The sequence below is a fragment of the Choloepus didactylus genome, chromosome 10, assembly GCF_015220235.1.
Source record: "Choloepus didactylus isolate mChoDid1 chromosome 10, mChoDid1.pri, whole genome shotgun sequence".
Classification (NCBI taxonomy): Eukaryota; Metazoa; Chordata; class Mammalia; order Pilosa; family Megalonychidae; genus Choloepus; species Choloepus didactylus.
In genome coordinates, this window is record NC_051316.1 from 67,623,308 (window position 1) to 67,639,833 (window position 16,526).

Sequence of the window (16,526 nt, forward strand, 5' to 3'; positions counted from 1 at the left end):
GGCATTAACACATCTCCCATACCCATCACACTTTTCTTCCTTGATTTCCATCCATCCAGAGGCGTTCTCATTAGATCATCATGCAGCCCTCAGAGATCCCTTCCTTGTGCTTACTTTCTGTGGGGTCACCTCTTCTCACTGGCTACGCTGGAGCTGAGGATTTGAAGTTCTGATGAGATCTGTGGGGGACTGCACAGTGATCAGTGTTATTTGGGGCCAGTAGTTCTCAACTGGGTAGCACAGTTAGAGTCACTGGAAAAACTTTTTTGAAATGCCAGTGTCTAGGCTGCACCTGCCAGAGATTTGAGTCAGTTGGTCTGGGGTGGGATCCAAGCATGGGTAATGTTTGAAAGTTTCCCAGGTGGTTCTGGTATGCAGCCAGCATTGAGAACTACTGTTGCATGTCAAGAGTTGAAGCCTAGCTGGATCACTTTGAAACCACCAGCTCCTTTCTTGATTCTGTACCAGAGGTAAAGAAAGTCCCAGGTAAACTCAAGCAGGGAGCAGAAACCGAGGCTCATTTGACCCCAGGAGACTAGGGACGGGGCCTCTTCTCCATACAGGAAAGGAGCCATTAGAGACTCAGTCCATTTAAAGAGGAAATTTTATGTTTAGTTTTGACTTCAGCATAAACTGAAGATTCTCTAAAGCCCGGGTAGATAGTACCTCTTTTTAGGCAAAGAATAGCTGTCCTTTTCCTCTGCCCTTTCCATCATGTAGAATGTTGTTGGCACACACACACAAAAAATCAGTGTGGAGGTGCTTGGGGGGAAATGGCATATAATTCTATATATCCTCTGTTTTCCCCCTAATTCCATGTTCAGAACCTACTGGAGAACTACTGGGTAGGTAAGAACTGCCTGCCAGGGCTGATATTCAGGCAGTACGCACCAACCGGGTGCTAACAATCTGTTCTGAGTGGTCAGAGGTTGGCTCCAGTGGTTGGATAGCCTTTCTGATTGAGCACGGCTGAATCACAGCTGTTATGAAATGCCTTTAATTTCGTCTCAGGTTACAATCCCTGGTGATACTGCTACCAGTGAACTGAGACCAAGGATGTTTTATGTCACCTCGTCTCTGACCATTACATGGTTTAGCAGTACTGCTTCCATCTCCATGTCTCCAACTCACCATTTTTTTATTAGAGAAGTAGGTTTACAGAAAAATCATGCATAAAATACAAAGTTACATATACCACCCTATTATTAATACCTTGCATTAGTGTGGTACATTTATTACAATTCAAGAAAGAAGGTTTTTATAATTGTATATTAACTATAGTCCATCATTTACAAATAGGCTTCACCATGTTGTACAGTCCCTTGGTTTTTTTTAATATTTTTATTCTAGTAACATAGATACAACCTAAAATTTCCCCCTTTAAACCACATTCAGATATATAACTCGTTGTTAATGTTGTGCTACCATCACCACCACTCATTACTAAAACTTTTCCATTCCCAAAAACTCTGTACAATTTAAGCATTAATTCCCCATTCTCTACTCCATCCATCCCCTGATAACCTAGATTCTAGATTCTGGCTCTGAGTTTGCTTATTCTAATTATTTCCTATCAGTGAGGTCATTCAATATCTGTCCTATTTCACTCAACATGAAATCTTCAAGGTTAATCCATGTTGTTGCATGCATCAGAACTTCACTCCTCTTTATGGTTCAATGATATTCCACTGTATGTATATGCCACATTTTGTTACCCATTCATCAGTTGATGGACAGTTGGGTTGCTTCCATCTTTTGACCATAGTGAACAATGCTGTTATGAATATCAGTGTGCAAATATCTGTTCGAGTCCTTGCTTTCAATTCTTTTGGGTATATACCTAGAAATAGGAGTCTCTGGTTATATGGTAATTCTATAATTAAATTTCTGAGGAACTTCCACAGCAGCTGCACCATTCTACATTTCCACCAACAAAGAATGAGTGTTCCTATTTCTCTACATCCTCTGTAACACTTGTAATTTTCCATTTTTTTAGTACCCATTCTAGTGGGTGCACAATGGTATCTCGTGGCTTTGATTGGCATTTCCTTGATGGCTAATGATGTTGAACATTTCTCGTGTGCTTTTTGGTCTTTTTTTATGTGTTGTCATTTTACTTTTGAGTTGTAGGATTTCTTTATATATTATGCATATTAAACTCTTATTGGATATGTGGTTGCCAAATATTTTCTCCAGTTGCATAGGTTGTCTTTATACTTTCATGATAAATTCCTCTGGTATGCAGAAGTTTTTAATTTTGATAAGATCCCATTTATCTATTTTTTTTTCTTTTGTTGTTTGTGCTTTAGGTGTAAAGCTAAGAAACTACTGCCTAACTTAAGGTTCTGAAGATACTTCCCTAAGTTTTCATGTAAGAGTTTTATAGTTCTGATTCGTATGCTTAGGTCTATGATCCGGTTTGACTTGATTTTTGTATATGGTGTGAGATAGGGGTTCACCTTCATCTTTTGCTCATTGTCATCCAGTTTCCCAGAACCATATGATGAAGAGAATATTCCTTCCCCATTGAGTGGACTTGGCACATTGGCAAAAATCAGTTGGCCATAAATGTGGCAGTTGATTTCTGAACTCTTAATTCAAGTCCATTGGTCTATATGTGTGTGCTTCTGCCAGAAACACATTATTTTGATTACTATGGCTTTGTAATAAGTTTTATGATCAGGAAGTGTGAATCCTCCAACTTCATTCCTTTTCAAGATGTCTTTGGCTATTTGGGGCCCCTAATCCTCCATGTAAATTTGATTTCTGCAAAGAAGGCTGCTGGGATTTTGATTAGGAATGTGGTGAATCTGTAAATCAGTTTGGGTAGAACTGACATCTTAACATTACTTAGTCTTCCAATCCATGAACAAAGAATGTCCTTCCATTTATTTAGGTCTTCTTTGATTTCTTTAAGCAATGTCCTATAGTTTCTTGTGTACAAGTCCTTCACAGACTTTGTCGGATTTATTCCTAGATATTTGATTGCAAATGGAATTTTATTTCCTGATTTCTTCTTCAGATTGTTCATTACTGGTATATAGAAACATTACTTATATTCACATGTTGATCTTGTGTACCCTACCACGTTGCTGAATTCATTTATTAGTTCCAGTAGCTTTATTGTAATTTTTCAGGGTTTTCTCTATATAAGATCATGTCATCTGCAAATAGAGAAAGTTTTACTTCTTCCTTTCCCATTTTGATGCCTTTTATTTCTTTTTCTTGCCTAACTGCTCTGTCCACAACTTCCAGGACAGTGTTGAATAACAGTGGTGTCAGTGGGCATCCTAGTCTTTTTCCAGATGCTAGAGGGAAAGCTTTCAGTCTTTCAACACTGAATACAATGTTGCTGTGGGTTTTCCATATATGCCCTTTATCATGTTGAGGAAATTTCCTTCTAGTCCTAATGTTCTATGTGTTTTTATAAAGAAGCAGTGCTGGATATTGTCATATTCCCTTTCTGTGTCAATCAAGATGATCACGTAAGTTTTTTCCTTTGTTCAGTTAATGTGGTGTTTTATATTAGTGATTTTCTCATGGTGAACCACTCTTGCATAACGGATGAATCCCACTTGATCATGGTGTATAATTCTTTTAATGTGCTGTTGGATTCAGTTGACCAGTATTTTGTTGAGGATTTTTGCATATATAAGAGAAACAGGTCTGTAATTTTCTTTACTTTTGGTATCTTTATCTGGCTTTGGTATAGGGTGATATTGGCCTTGTAGAGTAAATTAACGAGTGTTCCCTTGTCTTCAAATTTTTGGAAGAGTTTGAGCAGGATTGGTGTTAATTCTTAGTGGAACATTTGGTAAAATTCCCCTGTGAAGCCATCAGGTCCTTTTTTTGGGAGGTTATTGATTACTAATTCAGCCCTCTTTAGTAGTTATTGGTTTGCTGTGATGCTCTATTTCTTCTTGAGTCAGTGTAGGTCTTTTGTGTGTTTCTAAGAATTTGTCCTGGTTATCTAATATGTTGCATACAGTATTCATATTATCCTCTTATAGTCTTTTTTTTCACTTCAGCAGAGTTGTTAGTAATGTTCCCCTTTTCATTTCAGATTTCAGTTATTTGTGTCCTCTTTTAGTCTAGCTAAAGTTTTGTCAATTTTATTGATCTTTTCAAAGAAACCACTTATAGTTTTGTTCATTCTCTCTTTTGTGTGTTGTTTGTTCTCTATTTCATTTATCTCCACTCTAATCTTTATTTCCTTCCTTCTGCTTACTTTGGGTTTAGTTTACTCTTCTAGTTCTTTCAGTTTTAAAATTAGGTCTCTGATTTGAAGTCTGTCTTCTTTTTTAATGTAAGCATTGAGAGCTCTAAATTTCCCCCTCAGCACTGCCTTGCTGCATCTTGTAGGTTTGGATGTGTTGTATTTTGATTTCATTTTCCTCAAGATAGTTCCTAATTCCCCTTGTGATTTCCTCTTTAACCCATTGGTTAAGAGTATGTTGCTTAATTACCATTTCTCCCTCTGTTATTGATTTCATTGTGGTCAGAGAACATTCATTGTAAATTTCAATTTTTTTTTAATCTATTGGGGCTTGTTTTGTGACCCTAACATATTGTCCATCCTTGAGAATGACCCACTGCACTTGATAAGAATGTGTATTCTGCTGTTGTTGGGTGTAATGTTCTGTATATGTCTGTTAGGTCTAATTGATTTAGAGTATAGTTCAAGGCTCCCATTTCTTTATCTTCTATCTAGATGCTCTATCCATTATTGAAAGTGGGATATTGTAATCTCCTGACATTAATATAGAGTCATCTATTTCTCCCTTCAAATCTGTCTGTATTGGCTTCATATATTTTGGGACTCTGCTATTAGGTGCATATATATTTAAAATTGTTACTTCTTGTTGAATTGACCCTTTATCTGTATATAGTGACCATGTTTGTCTCTCAAAACAGTTTCTGACTTAAAGTCTATTTTATCTGACATTAGATTAGTATAGCTACTCTGGTTCTCTTTTGGTTAGTATTTCCATCATATATTTTTATCCATGCCTTAACTTTCAATTACTTACATCTTTGAATTTAAGATGAGCTCTTACAGACAGCATATAGTTGGGTCATGCTTCTTTATCCATTTCTGCCAATCTCTGCCTCTCTGCCTTTTGACTAGGGAATTTAATCCATTTACATTTAAAGTCACTACTGCTAACGCAAGACTTTCTTTTGCCTTTTGCTATTTTGTGTTTGTAAGTTTTTGACCTGTAATGCAATTATTCCATTAATATCCTACTGCCATATTTATTTGACTTTTTGTATTATCCCTCTTTGCAACCCTTCTCATTTTTTTCTGAATATATTTTTCATGTATTTTCTTTGTGGTTACCATAGGGCTAAATTTTAACATCCTAAATCTATAATAATCATATTTGATTTGATACCAACTTATCTTCAATAATATATACACATACACTATTCCTGTGGCCCTCCATCACCCACCTTTTTTGTACTTATTACCAATTATATCTTTGTACATTGTGTGTCCAAAACCATCAGTTTATCACATCTTTTATGCATTTGCCTTTTAGAACCTGTAGGAAACAAGAAGTAGAATTACATACCAAACAATACACTACAGTAATACTGGCATTTATAATTATCCATATAGTTACCTTTACTGAAGGTCTTTATTTCTTCATGCTGCTTGAACCACTGTCTAGTGTCCTTTCCTTTCAGTGTGAAGAACTTCTTTAGTATTGCTTGTAGAACTAACTTAGTAGTAATGAACTCCCTCAGTTTTTGTTTATCTAGGAATATCTTAATCTCGCCCTCATTTTTGAAAGAGAGTCTCACCAGATATAAAATTCTAAGTTGGCGGTTGTTTAGCACTTTAAATATCTCAACCCACTGCCTTCTTGTCACCATAGTTTCTGATGAGAAATTGGGACTCCCTTGTACATAACTCATTGCTTTCCTCTTACAGTTTTCAGAAGTCTCTCATCCTTGGCTATTGGACAATTTTATGACCATGTGTCTTTAAGTTTATCCTCTTTGGGGTTCGTTGGGCTTCTGTAATGTGCATATTCATGTCTTTCATTAAACTTGAAGTTTTTTGCCATTATTTCTTTGAATATTCCTTCTGCCCCCTTTTCTCTTCTTGGACTTCCATAATCTGTATATTGGTATGTTTGATGGGGCCCCACAGGTGTCTTAGGGACTGATCATTCTTTTTACTCTTATTTTTCTGCTCCTCAGCCCGAACCATTTCAGTTGTCTTGTCTTTAAGTTCACAGATTCTTTCTTCTGCTACCTCCAATCTGCTGTTGAAACTGTCTAGGGAATTTTTCATTTCAGGTATTGTGTTCTTCAATTCCAGTATTTCTTTGGAGAGATTCTTGTATTCTTCATTCATTGTTTTTCTTATATCCTTGAGGATCCTTATTTTAAAGTCTCTGTCTGTTAAGCCCCAAGTCTGCTCTTCTTTGTTTCTGTATTTTTAACTTGTTTCCTAATTCTGTTTTCCTTGTACTCTTCTGTTGCACACTGCACATTTTAACATTTTCAAGTGCTAATTCTGGGGTTTAGTCCCTGGGCTGTCCCTTAATCTGGCTAGTAATAGGACACATTTTCTTGAATGCCAGGAGCTAATCAAAAACAAATCAAGACAAAAAGCACATTTCACTGTCTTTGCAAATTGGCTCTGCTTTGGCTGGTGGTCTCCTTCAGAGTTGAGCCCTCCTATCAAACAGATCAGCCCAAGGACAATACGAAGTGCACACTCTGCTGTGGCTTAGCTGAGCCTGCGTGGAGCTGGAGCCCAGGAGTCTGCTTCTTCTCCTAGGCATGTGCTCTCCAGAGGCCCCAGGAATTCCTGGTTTATAGTCCACAGGAGTTTTGAGGGAATGCCCCCTCTACTCCTTTTGGAATAGACTTCCTCCCTCCTTGCCCCAGGCCATTTCAACTTACTTAATTGTTCTCACACTGTCCCAGCTATCTGCAAGTAGCTTCTCTGCCCTAAGGATAAACTTTGGGAGGGCCAGCTGGAGACATGTTCTCCAAGTCAGTCTCTCAGACTTCCACCTGATAGATTGGCACTGACATACATGTCCCCCAGTATGTGCTCAGGGGGCCACTCTTCTCTATCTGGAATGGGGCCAGCAAGGGCACCAGGAGCTCCTTCTTTGGCTTTTGAAGCTGTGTTTTCTTAATTCAGAACTTGCCAGTGTAATGCAGCCCTTTTGCTGCCTTTGCTCCAGGGGGTTTGGAACAATGGCCACCCTCAGAGCAAGGCAGTGAGCTGAAACAGCTGATCAGAGGTATAGATCTGAGTTTGGAGCTCAAGCTCCAGGCCCCACTGCTGCCAGCCCAAGACTGGGGAAAGGGGGATGGCAGCCACTGCAGCGAGGGTGAAACTCACCAGTGTTTGTCATAGTTTACCAGCATCTTCCTCCTGCACGTCCCTCAATGCTGCATAGTGTTCCCCTCGACTCTCAGAAGGTTCCTCCCAGTTCAATAGCTGTTTTGGTGGAAGGACTGATTTCTGGGGCTTCCTACTCTTCCAATCTTCTAACAATCTTCCAGCATTTGACAATCATTTCTTAGTGTCAAAAGAAACTATGGGACAAAGCAAGACAGTCTCTTCATCTTGGTTTCAGTCACATGTTAAACCAGCCCATTAAGCTTGGCCAGCTGGGACACCCCAAAACAACAGTCATGCCTTCACTTGTTTGTGTAGCTGTTTGAACCAATGGACTGAATTTTGGGGGGCAGTTAGCAACTCTAAAGTTAATGGAACTATCTACAGATTACTGTATTCATGTCCCTCTTCAGAAAACAATCACTTGGAAGTTCCTATTAACTTAGCATGTTGTGGCTATCCCTAATGAAGATCAAAAATTATTTTGGGGAAAAAGTGGCCACAGAGTTCACTTGCAACTCATAAGGCATTCATGTCCCAGGTGAGGCTAGTGCTCAATGCTGGCCAATCAACACACCTGGCCAGAGGCTCCTTGATGACACCTCTACCAGCCCCTCTTCTAGCCAGTGACATAATCAAAGAGACCTGAGCTTCCCGTGCTTCCATGCCTAGGGGATATCAACTTTCTCTTACCTGGAAAAGCCCAATTCTGATAGATCTCATTCAGTCCAAGCAGCTCTGCTTCCAGGCCCTCAAAGCTTGCTGTCTGTCTGTGAGGTTACAATTGGGAACAGCTTTGGCTACACATGGGCGATGTTTCTGCATTATGTCATCAGAGGACATATGGTGCTCATTGATCACTCTCCATGATTATTTTCCTAACAGAGAAACAAATACATAGATCTTCCTCCATTCCTTCCCCCAAAAACAATTCTTACCCTCTTCTAAAACTCTCTAGGATAGTGGCTGGCACGCTGAATTTCTAAAAGCCCTAGGTGATGCCAATGCTACTGGTCGGTGGACCACACTTTATTGGGAACTGTTTGATCTCACAAACCTGTTGATGTTTTTCTGATCATTGTATTGTTGGAATGTAATGGTGTCTGTTTCTCTATTTGCCTATCTCCATGAAGTCTGTGAAAATCATGCTGATTTTAGTCTAAGTAAAACTAGGACAGCCTTCTAATAACCTGACTTCACATAACAATTCAACATACATTTATGGGGCACCTATCCTAGGCAGGGAATGTGTTCCATATGAGCACATGTAGAGACCTAAAAGAAGCCCCAGAATGTTTGAAGGAGAATTTGGTGAAGGGATAGAAATAGAAAAGTGGCTAGAAAGCAAGTGCCAGCTCTTGAAGGGTCTTGTTTGCTGTTCAGGGGAGTTTGGCTTTTATTGTGATGCTACTTTGTTGGGGGTGGGGGAAGATGTCCCTTAGAAAGATTTTTAAGCAGAAGTGGCATCATCCAAGTTACACTTTTAAACCATTATTCTGTCAGCAGCATAGTGATTGGATTGGAAAATGACAAAGCTGGAGAGAGAGAAACCTAATCTAGGTTGGTCAGAATGAAAGCACTCAGCCTCAGAAATAGAGCAGAGACACTCACAAAATGTGATTCATGGCTTCAGTGCTCTTGGGCTATCAGGGATGTGAGAGAGGGAGGAAACGAGGATGACTCAGGTTTTGGGATTGTACAACAGTAGGAGTACAGAATAAAGGGGGTGGATTGGGGTGATAAGAAATTGTTTTGGACACGTTGAACATGAGATGTTTATGAAATATCCTAAGGAGAGCTGCTCATTAAGCAGTTGGATGCATAGATCTGAGCTTAACAGAATGCTCTGCTAAACACTCAATTTGAAAGTCATCAGTGTACAGGTGGTGGTCAGGAGTAATGAGTGGCATCACCCAGAGGGAGGGAAGGCATGAGGGGAAGACAAGGGAGTGGACTGAACCCTGGGGAACACAAACTAAAGTGGAAAGAATAGAAAAAAATACACTAATGAGAAGAAGGAAAACCAGGAAAGAGTATTCACAGAGGCCTCCAGAAGGAGGGAAGGGTCAGAGGTATAAAAAATGCATAAGAAAGAACAGACTAAACTGGAATGTGCCTGATGGGCTGTCCCTGGCACCCCTGTGAAGGGCAGTTTCTGTGTGGCACCAGGCCCTAAGTCAGACCGCAAGGGGTTGAGGTAGACATGAGAGGGGAGGAAGGAAGGCTGCTGGCAACAATTACTCCCTAAAGAATTCCCAGTTGTCACTATCAAGGGGGCATTTCTTACATTTCCCCCAATCTTTCTATGATTTTGTGAACAGTAGCATCAAACTGGGCCCTTTAGAGCCCAGAAGAGCAGGGACTGGGCCTGCCCTAAGAGGACTATTTTTCACCTTCAGTCCTTCTCCTTCAGTGGTTCTTAAGCTTTGAGGTTAGGGATTTCTTTGATGGAATCTGGACCCTCTTGCAAGAAAAATGTCAATACACATAATAAATCTGCTTATGAGTTAACACTCTCCTGATGCCCATCTGAGGCCCCCTAGAGCCTGTGTTCTCAAGTGATCTCCAAGGAGTGTCTGTCCTCCTGTCCTAGAACAACAGGTGTTGGCTTGGGGCCTGCTGCTTTTGTATTTTAGAGATACAGTTGTTAGGAGTATTTACTGTGATAATGCTGGCCCTACGAACTCCAGGAAAACCTTAACCATCTACCTAAGCACATAGCAGGAGAATCTGAGAAAGAACTAAACCTAAGTCTGCTTTTGTTTAACCTAGAGAAAATGGAGGCAAGGCAAAGGAAAGAAATGATGGACTTTGATTACTTAGCAAGAAAACAAAGAACTAAACTACCCTGTGGACTAAAGGGGGGAGGGGATCTTCTTTAAAAGACCTTAAAGTTTACCCCCACATTCCTGGTACATTATGCCGAGATACCCTATCACATGGTTAAGCTGGGAGGGGGCTGACATTCTCCCCCACTGGCTCTACTCTTCCATTAGCCATTTGCTAGCAGACTGCCCACAGACCACAAGAAAGCTAAGTCTCACTATGGCACAAAGAGAAGCAAACATGCCAGTGAAGTTCCTTTATTTGGCCTGAAGATGAAGAAGGAACCTGTGTCCCATGCAGCCTGGGCAGTGGCTAACATGCTATGTGTATATATATCCTTTTTCTGGTTCCCAGTGCAATGGGCCTTGCATCGGACCTCACTTAGCTGTGCAACACAGGCAGGTTTTCTGCCAGACACGGGATGGCATCACCTTACCATTGGAGCAGTGCAGCACCCTTCCAAGGTAAGAAAAAGCCCTAGACCTCCCCTCCCCGGCCCCTGTAGCAAGAGGGCACAAAGATGGCAGCAAGTGGACGTTTCCTCTCCGACCGCCTACCAGTCCTAGGGATCAGATGGCCCTACGCCTTAACCTCCCTTCATGTTGGGCCGCTGACCTACCATAGAGAGATGACTCAGTGGTGGTCTCGTGCTTGCTAAATAGGCCAGGCTGGGCTCTCCCTTCTCGGGGGTAAAGGATACAGAGGTGGTGGTTCCTCTGAGGAAGGCCTGATACCAAAAGAGAATGCACCAACCCAGACTGGGAAGGAGTAGGGTCCGCTCAGCAGCCCCCAGACTCCAGGGCTCCACCAGCCCCTCAACGCTCAGGGCCTTCCCTCTAGAAGTTATGCTGAGGTCAGGGCCCTTGTCCCTGGGCCGCAACCTGTCATTGCTATCTGGCTAGCAATGTGTCCCTGGAGTGAGGGCTCGAGGGTTCACCACCCCCACCTAAGGCCCCAGCCTCAGAACTGGCTCCAGGCTCTGCTGTCAGCCTCCACTCTAGCTCATTCTCAGGTCATGAAGTGACAGAGACATCGAGGAGATGAGGCAGAGGCCCAGGTAGAGGAGGTGGCCTTGTGAGATCTTACAGCCATTCTGTAAGAGAGCAGCAATCAGAAGCCCCAGGTTTGTAGCATGAGGAGTTCTTTGGGGAGTTACCTAACAATGTTGGGTCAGCAGCCCTGTTTTTGCATCTTCCCGCCTGAGCCAGCCCCACATAGGCTGACCCTAACCCTGCTACCCCTCTCCTGCAGGCCCGTGAGCACCCAGAACTGCTGGTCAGAGGTCTGCAGCGTACACTGGAGGGTCAGCCTGTGGACCCTGTGCACGGCAACCTGCGGCAACTACGGCTTCCAGTCCCGCCGTGTGGAGTGTGTGCACGCCCGCACCAGCAAGGCCGTGCCTGAGCACCTGTGCTCCTGGGGGCCCCGGCCTGCCAACTGGCAGCGCTGCAACATCACTCCATGTGAAAACAGTACGTTCCAACTCCAGAGAACCTTCGGCAAATTCCCCACAGGGCACTGGGTACAGGGGGCAGTCCCAGGGACTGAGCCTGAGAGAGGGCAGTAGATCCGGTCCCACAAGGATTGTGAGCTGGGACCACAGTAGGGCATTTTCAGAGGGATGTGTGAGTGTGTGCAAGCAGGTGTAGCCAGATGTCCAGGCCACAGAAGATGGCTGGGTGAGCTCCAAGGGCTTCTACGCTCTCCATCCTGGCCCTGAGAGACCAGGTGCTGGATGAAATCAGCTTTCCTCTCCCCTGCAGTCGGCTGGCCGGTGCCCTGAGAGAACACTTACACAGTGACCCCGGGGGCCAGGCTCCTAGAGAAAGCGCTGTTAGCACTGAAGCACCAGGCAGAGCGTCTGCTCCGCCGGCCCCAAGCCTACCATGGTGTGCTTCTCACTAGAAGAGGACCTAGCTGACCACCTCCCCTCCTTCCCGGCCCCACTGTGGCCTCCCAGGACTGCACGGAGCTCTACTAATAACCTCACTCGCTCCACTTGGGAGCTGCCTCAGCCCAGTCCGGCATTTGTATCCCAGCCGGGTGGGGATCTGACTATTTATTCTTCCTCTGGATTCAAAACACAAAATAGAGATGTTTCCCCACAAGGAAGATGACAAAGAAAGAGGCAAAATATAGGAAATAAAAAAACAAATGTAGCAGTTTTCCCCAAGCTAGGCCTCACTGAGCCATGGACTCCCAGCACTAAAGCGGCTGCCCTGGCAGCACTTGGGCCCATTTCCTTCTACAACCCCGGAAGGGGGATGACCTTTATCCTCTGCTGTGGCCCTGACTCATCTTTGTGTCAGCAGATCACCACCCTCAGAGTGCCGACCTTAATGTAGTTAAGACTGTGATGTAAGTCACAGATGTACAATTAGCAAAAATATTTAAGAACTGTCTGGTCTGAACCAATAACAAACAAGAACACCATGTGCTCTAGTAAGGTGTGGGGACAGAAGGAGTAGAGAAGCTCAGGTGGAGAACACAAGAAAACAAAGCCTAACAAGGAGAGTCTCAAAGTGGAGCCAAATTCAGTCCTTTAAGAGTCCATCTAAAATGCCAAAAAGGCCATGGGAAAAGGTAGACTTACCTAGGAGGTGAGGTTGTGATCCCAAGGAGAGGGAGGTAGGACCATCCTGGAAGCAGCCTGAGTGCTCAGAAAGGAAGCAAAGCCACTTGCCCTGCTTCATTCATTCAGCCAGTCCGGTGCAGGCTATTGCTACCTCATCTCTTGGCAGACCTGGGAGGGGGCAAGTGGCTGAGCTCTGCCAGGAGAAACTGGCACAGATGTTTTGGAGAGTGGTGGCCATCCAGCAGCAGAGCCCAGTACCCAAGGCAGGTGCCAGGAAGTATCCCAGCAGTTAGCCTCTGTTTCACGTCTCCTTTCTGTCCCCTTTCCCCACCCCTCTCCTCCTCTCTCAGTGGAGTGCAGAGACACTACCAGGTACTGCGAGAAGGTGAAACAGCTGAAGCTCTGCCAACTCAGCCAGTTCAAATCTCGCTGCTGTGGAACTTGTGGCAAAGTGTGAAGACAGGGTAACGGGGAAGTCGTCTATCCTGGCCACACGAGGACTCATGCATCCACCTTGGACAGAACTGAAGCTTTCTTTATTTATTTATTTCCCCCTCCCCACCCCCACCTTCCACACACACCTTCCATCTCCACTCCCAGTCACAAGGACTTCGGCAAGTTTTCTGAAAGCTGTAGGACAGAATGTTGGGAAAGAGAAGGATGGAGGTCAAAAGGAGGTGGCAGACCCAAACCTGGGTCCCAAAGAGACTTAGGAAGCAGTAGGCTAAGCCCCAGGGAATCAGAGCCAGCAGTAGAGACAGGCAGACAGGGAGGGGGCTGAAGGCGGAGGGTTTGTGAGGTATTGGTAGACATGTTGGACAACCAGCTGTGTCTTTCCCGGAGTGTGCTGCTCCTTTGTCTCCTCCTCTGCCCTTTCAGTCATGGGGAGGCCCCTGTGCTGGGGCAGAGACCAGCTCAGAATTCAGTTCTTCTGGTGGGGCCAACATGGAGATGTAGGGGTGGAGACAACTGAAGTAGGCCTGAAGCACACCATGATGCAGAAAACCAAGTAAGGAGAGAAGGGGGCAGAAGCAGAACAGAAACCTGTGTGGGGTCACCAGTGAGAAAGTAGAGGCAGACAGGACAGAAGTGAGCCCGCAGGAGGGGCCTCAGGCAGCCTCAAGAATCTTGGGTGACAGGCTCCAAAGCCCCCAGGGCTGGGGCATGCCCAGAGCCCACTCCCTGTGCTGCCTGTGTGAATTTTCTGCCCACTCACTTGCCACAAAGCCAGCACCAAGGTCCAGCTATGACTGGAAGTAAGGGCCTGGCATCTATCTAAATCAGGAATTCCCCAGCCCTGAACTAACTGCTGCTCTGGGCAAAAGGCATTTTGAACATGAGTAAGCCAGGCTTTCTACCTCCAACATCTTTGCTGGGGATAGGGGTCAGTTTGTCAAAAGTCAGTCCATTAACACATCCATTTGCCAAAGCACCCCTCGGGCTGCAGCAACCCCTTCATTCCAGAGCTGGGCAGAGCAGGGGGGACAGTGGGCCCCACCATCCCTGGCACCTGGGGCTCCTCCCAAGCACAGCACGAGCGCTGGCTGTGGGTGTGTACCCCGTACCCCAGGTTGGGCCCAGGGGAACGGGAGCTGTAGCAAAGGTGAAGAAAAACAAATTCTTCCAAAACAGTCTTCAAATGCTTTTTAACCCACCCCACACACAATAAATTGCTATAAACGTGATATAATTAATATGCATCAGTTTTTGTTGATCCACTAATTCAGCAGACAAAGCAGCATACACGCTTCATTCACCAAGACTAACAATATTGGATGATTTGGCAAATAGTTCATTCAGCCAAGCAGCTTTGGGCCTTCCCCAAAGTGCCCACAGTTTACTAGCCAAGTTGGGAAAGGGCAGCCGGAGTCACTCACCCCGAAGATAATCCACCCCCTCACATCCACACGCCCCCAAAGCCACCACTGACATCAAGGCTGTATTTTTCAGCCAGCATAGAAGTAAATTTGGGGGTGGGAGGGAGACAATAGTGAGCTGTGAAGTTAGGGTGTGTGTGTCTCTCTGTTCCTCCCCACAAAAATGGGCTCCAAGAAATCACGTTACTAAAAATTAGTGTAATGTTTATTTAAAATAAAAGAGAATGTTTTCTATGTATATCTTTTGTGAATATTTATTAGGATTTCTTGTATAAAAAGTGCAATATTATTAATTGTACAGTGTCATCCAGAAAAAAAAAATATTGGGGGGACTTTGTATTAACTTCCTGCAGTTATGGTTCCTGTAAACTCAATGGTGATTATTGTATTTTTTCCCTATTTTAAATAGAACCTGGTGTTTAACTTTGGATCTATTCACTGTATACAGAATATATTTGTAAAAGCTAATGTGGGATGATGGGGCAATGAGAGTGAATTAATTCATCATATAATAGTTATGCATGGAATGAAGGTGACAAATTCCATACTACTACTAATGCGGTTGATTATTTCTAGTTCAATAGCTATTGAAAAGCAGTGGACAATATTTACATTTCTTAAATATCAGGCAGCCTCCAGCTAGGCCACCTGTCAGGTTGGAGCAGGTGGAAGCGAGTTTCCATACGGGCTAGAGAACCTCGGTTTGGGGAGAAAGCAGTGTGCTCCTTGCATGAGATGAATGTCATTTAATGTTTGTTCTGTGAATTGTGACTCAGCAGCACCACAAGATTTTTAGGGTTGCTGACTAATGTGGAAGGAGGCACTTCCTCCTCTAAAACACAAACCTGTATTTATATTTTTTGTAAAATAATACAGCTTATTTATTTAAATCTTGTCGTCTGAGTCTCTGTTAAGCATAGCTTTCCCATCTTGTTTTTTTTGCCAAGGGTGGGAAAATTCCCTGTAAACTGGGTGGTTCCCAGCAGAGTATGTACTTGAATGAAATGGAAGAAATGCACGTTTTGGCTATGCAGGTGGAGCTCGGGGCCGGGCCTGTCAGGCCAGTCCTGCAGGTGAGCACGGTGGAGCTGCATCTGTAGATGGGCACACATTCAGGCTGATGCCACCCTTGACCATCATCTCAATTATGGCCCCGGGTACTGGAAAGATGGGCGCAATAGCGCCCCTTGGAGTGAAAGCAAGCACAGGCATCTCTGGGAGCAGGTGCAGACTTGGGTGAAAGAGTATTCTCACCCTAGGTCAGGCTGAAATTTTGGACCTACACTATTAAATAATGTGGGGCTAACATTTATAGGTCACTGCTGCATGTAATCCTCACTTCAACCCTATGACCATACCCCCATTTGCACATGAGTAAATTGAAGCCCAGAGAACCCCAGCCAGGGCACTCGGGCAGTCTGACTCCAGCGAGAGCCTCTGCTCTCCCCCACACTGCTGTGCCCTGCCCTTCCGCACAGGGGCCAGCTGTGCTGCGGCCCCTTGATGCATGTGCAGACCTTCCTACGGCTTCAAGGTTGGGAGAAGGTGACAGTGGGACATCAGATGGGGACTGCCACTTTCTCCTCCCCTGAAACCAATGCTATGGTGTTCTAGGACTCCTACCTCCCTATTTTTAAACCATCCTTAATAGAAATAGAGTTACTGTGGGAAGTGCAGAAAAAACAAAAGCATGTTTGTGGAGTTCTTCACGAACAGGCCCTGGGGAAGGGCAGCGGCACCCAGGCCCGATGATGCCCACACGCGGACCATCATGAGAAATACTCCAGAGAATCCCCAGCCTGAGAGCCAGACCCAGCCCGTTTTCCAGCAAACGCACCCCAGCGTATCTGACTCCTTGTTCAGCAGTGTAAAAATA

General features: G+C 44.2%; 1 protein-coding gene across 3 annotated transcripts in view; it reads left to right on the forward strand.

The window, feature by feature from the left end:
- ADAMTSL1 (ADAMTS like 1) overlaps positions 1-15,540 on the forward strand; it is a 433,636-nt gene extending 418,096 nt beyond the window's left edge. For all 3 annotated transcript variants that reach the window (XM_037797567.1, XM_037797569.1, XM_037797568.1), the window contains 3 exons: positions 10,553-10,662; positions 11,450-11,670; positions 13,124-15,540. In XM_037797567.1, coding sequence (XP_037653495.1) covers positions 10,553-10,662; positions 11,450-11,670; positions 13,124-13,230 — 438 coding nt within the window. In that variant the 3' untranslated portion in view covers positions 13,231-15,540. The remainder of the gene's footprint in view (positions 1-10,552; positions 10,663-11,449; positions 11,671-13,123) is intronic.
- The last annotated feature ends 986 nt before the right edge of the window (positions 15,541-16,526 follow it).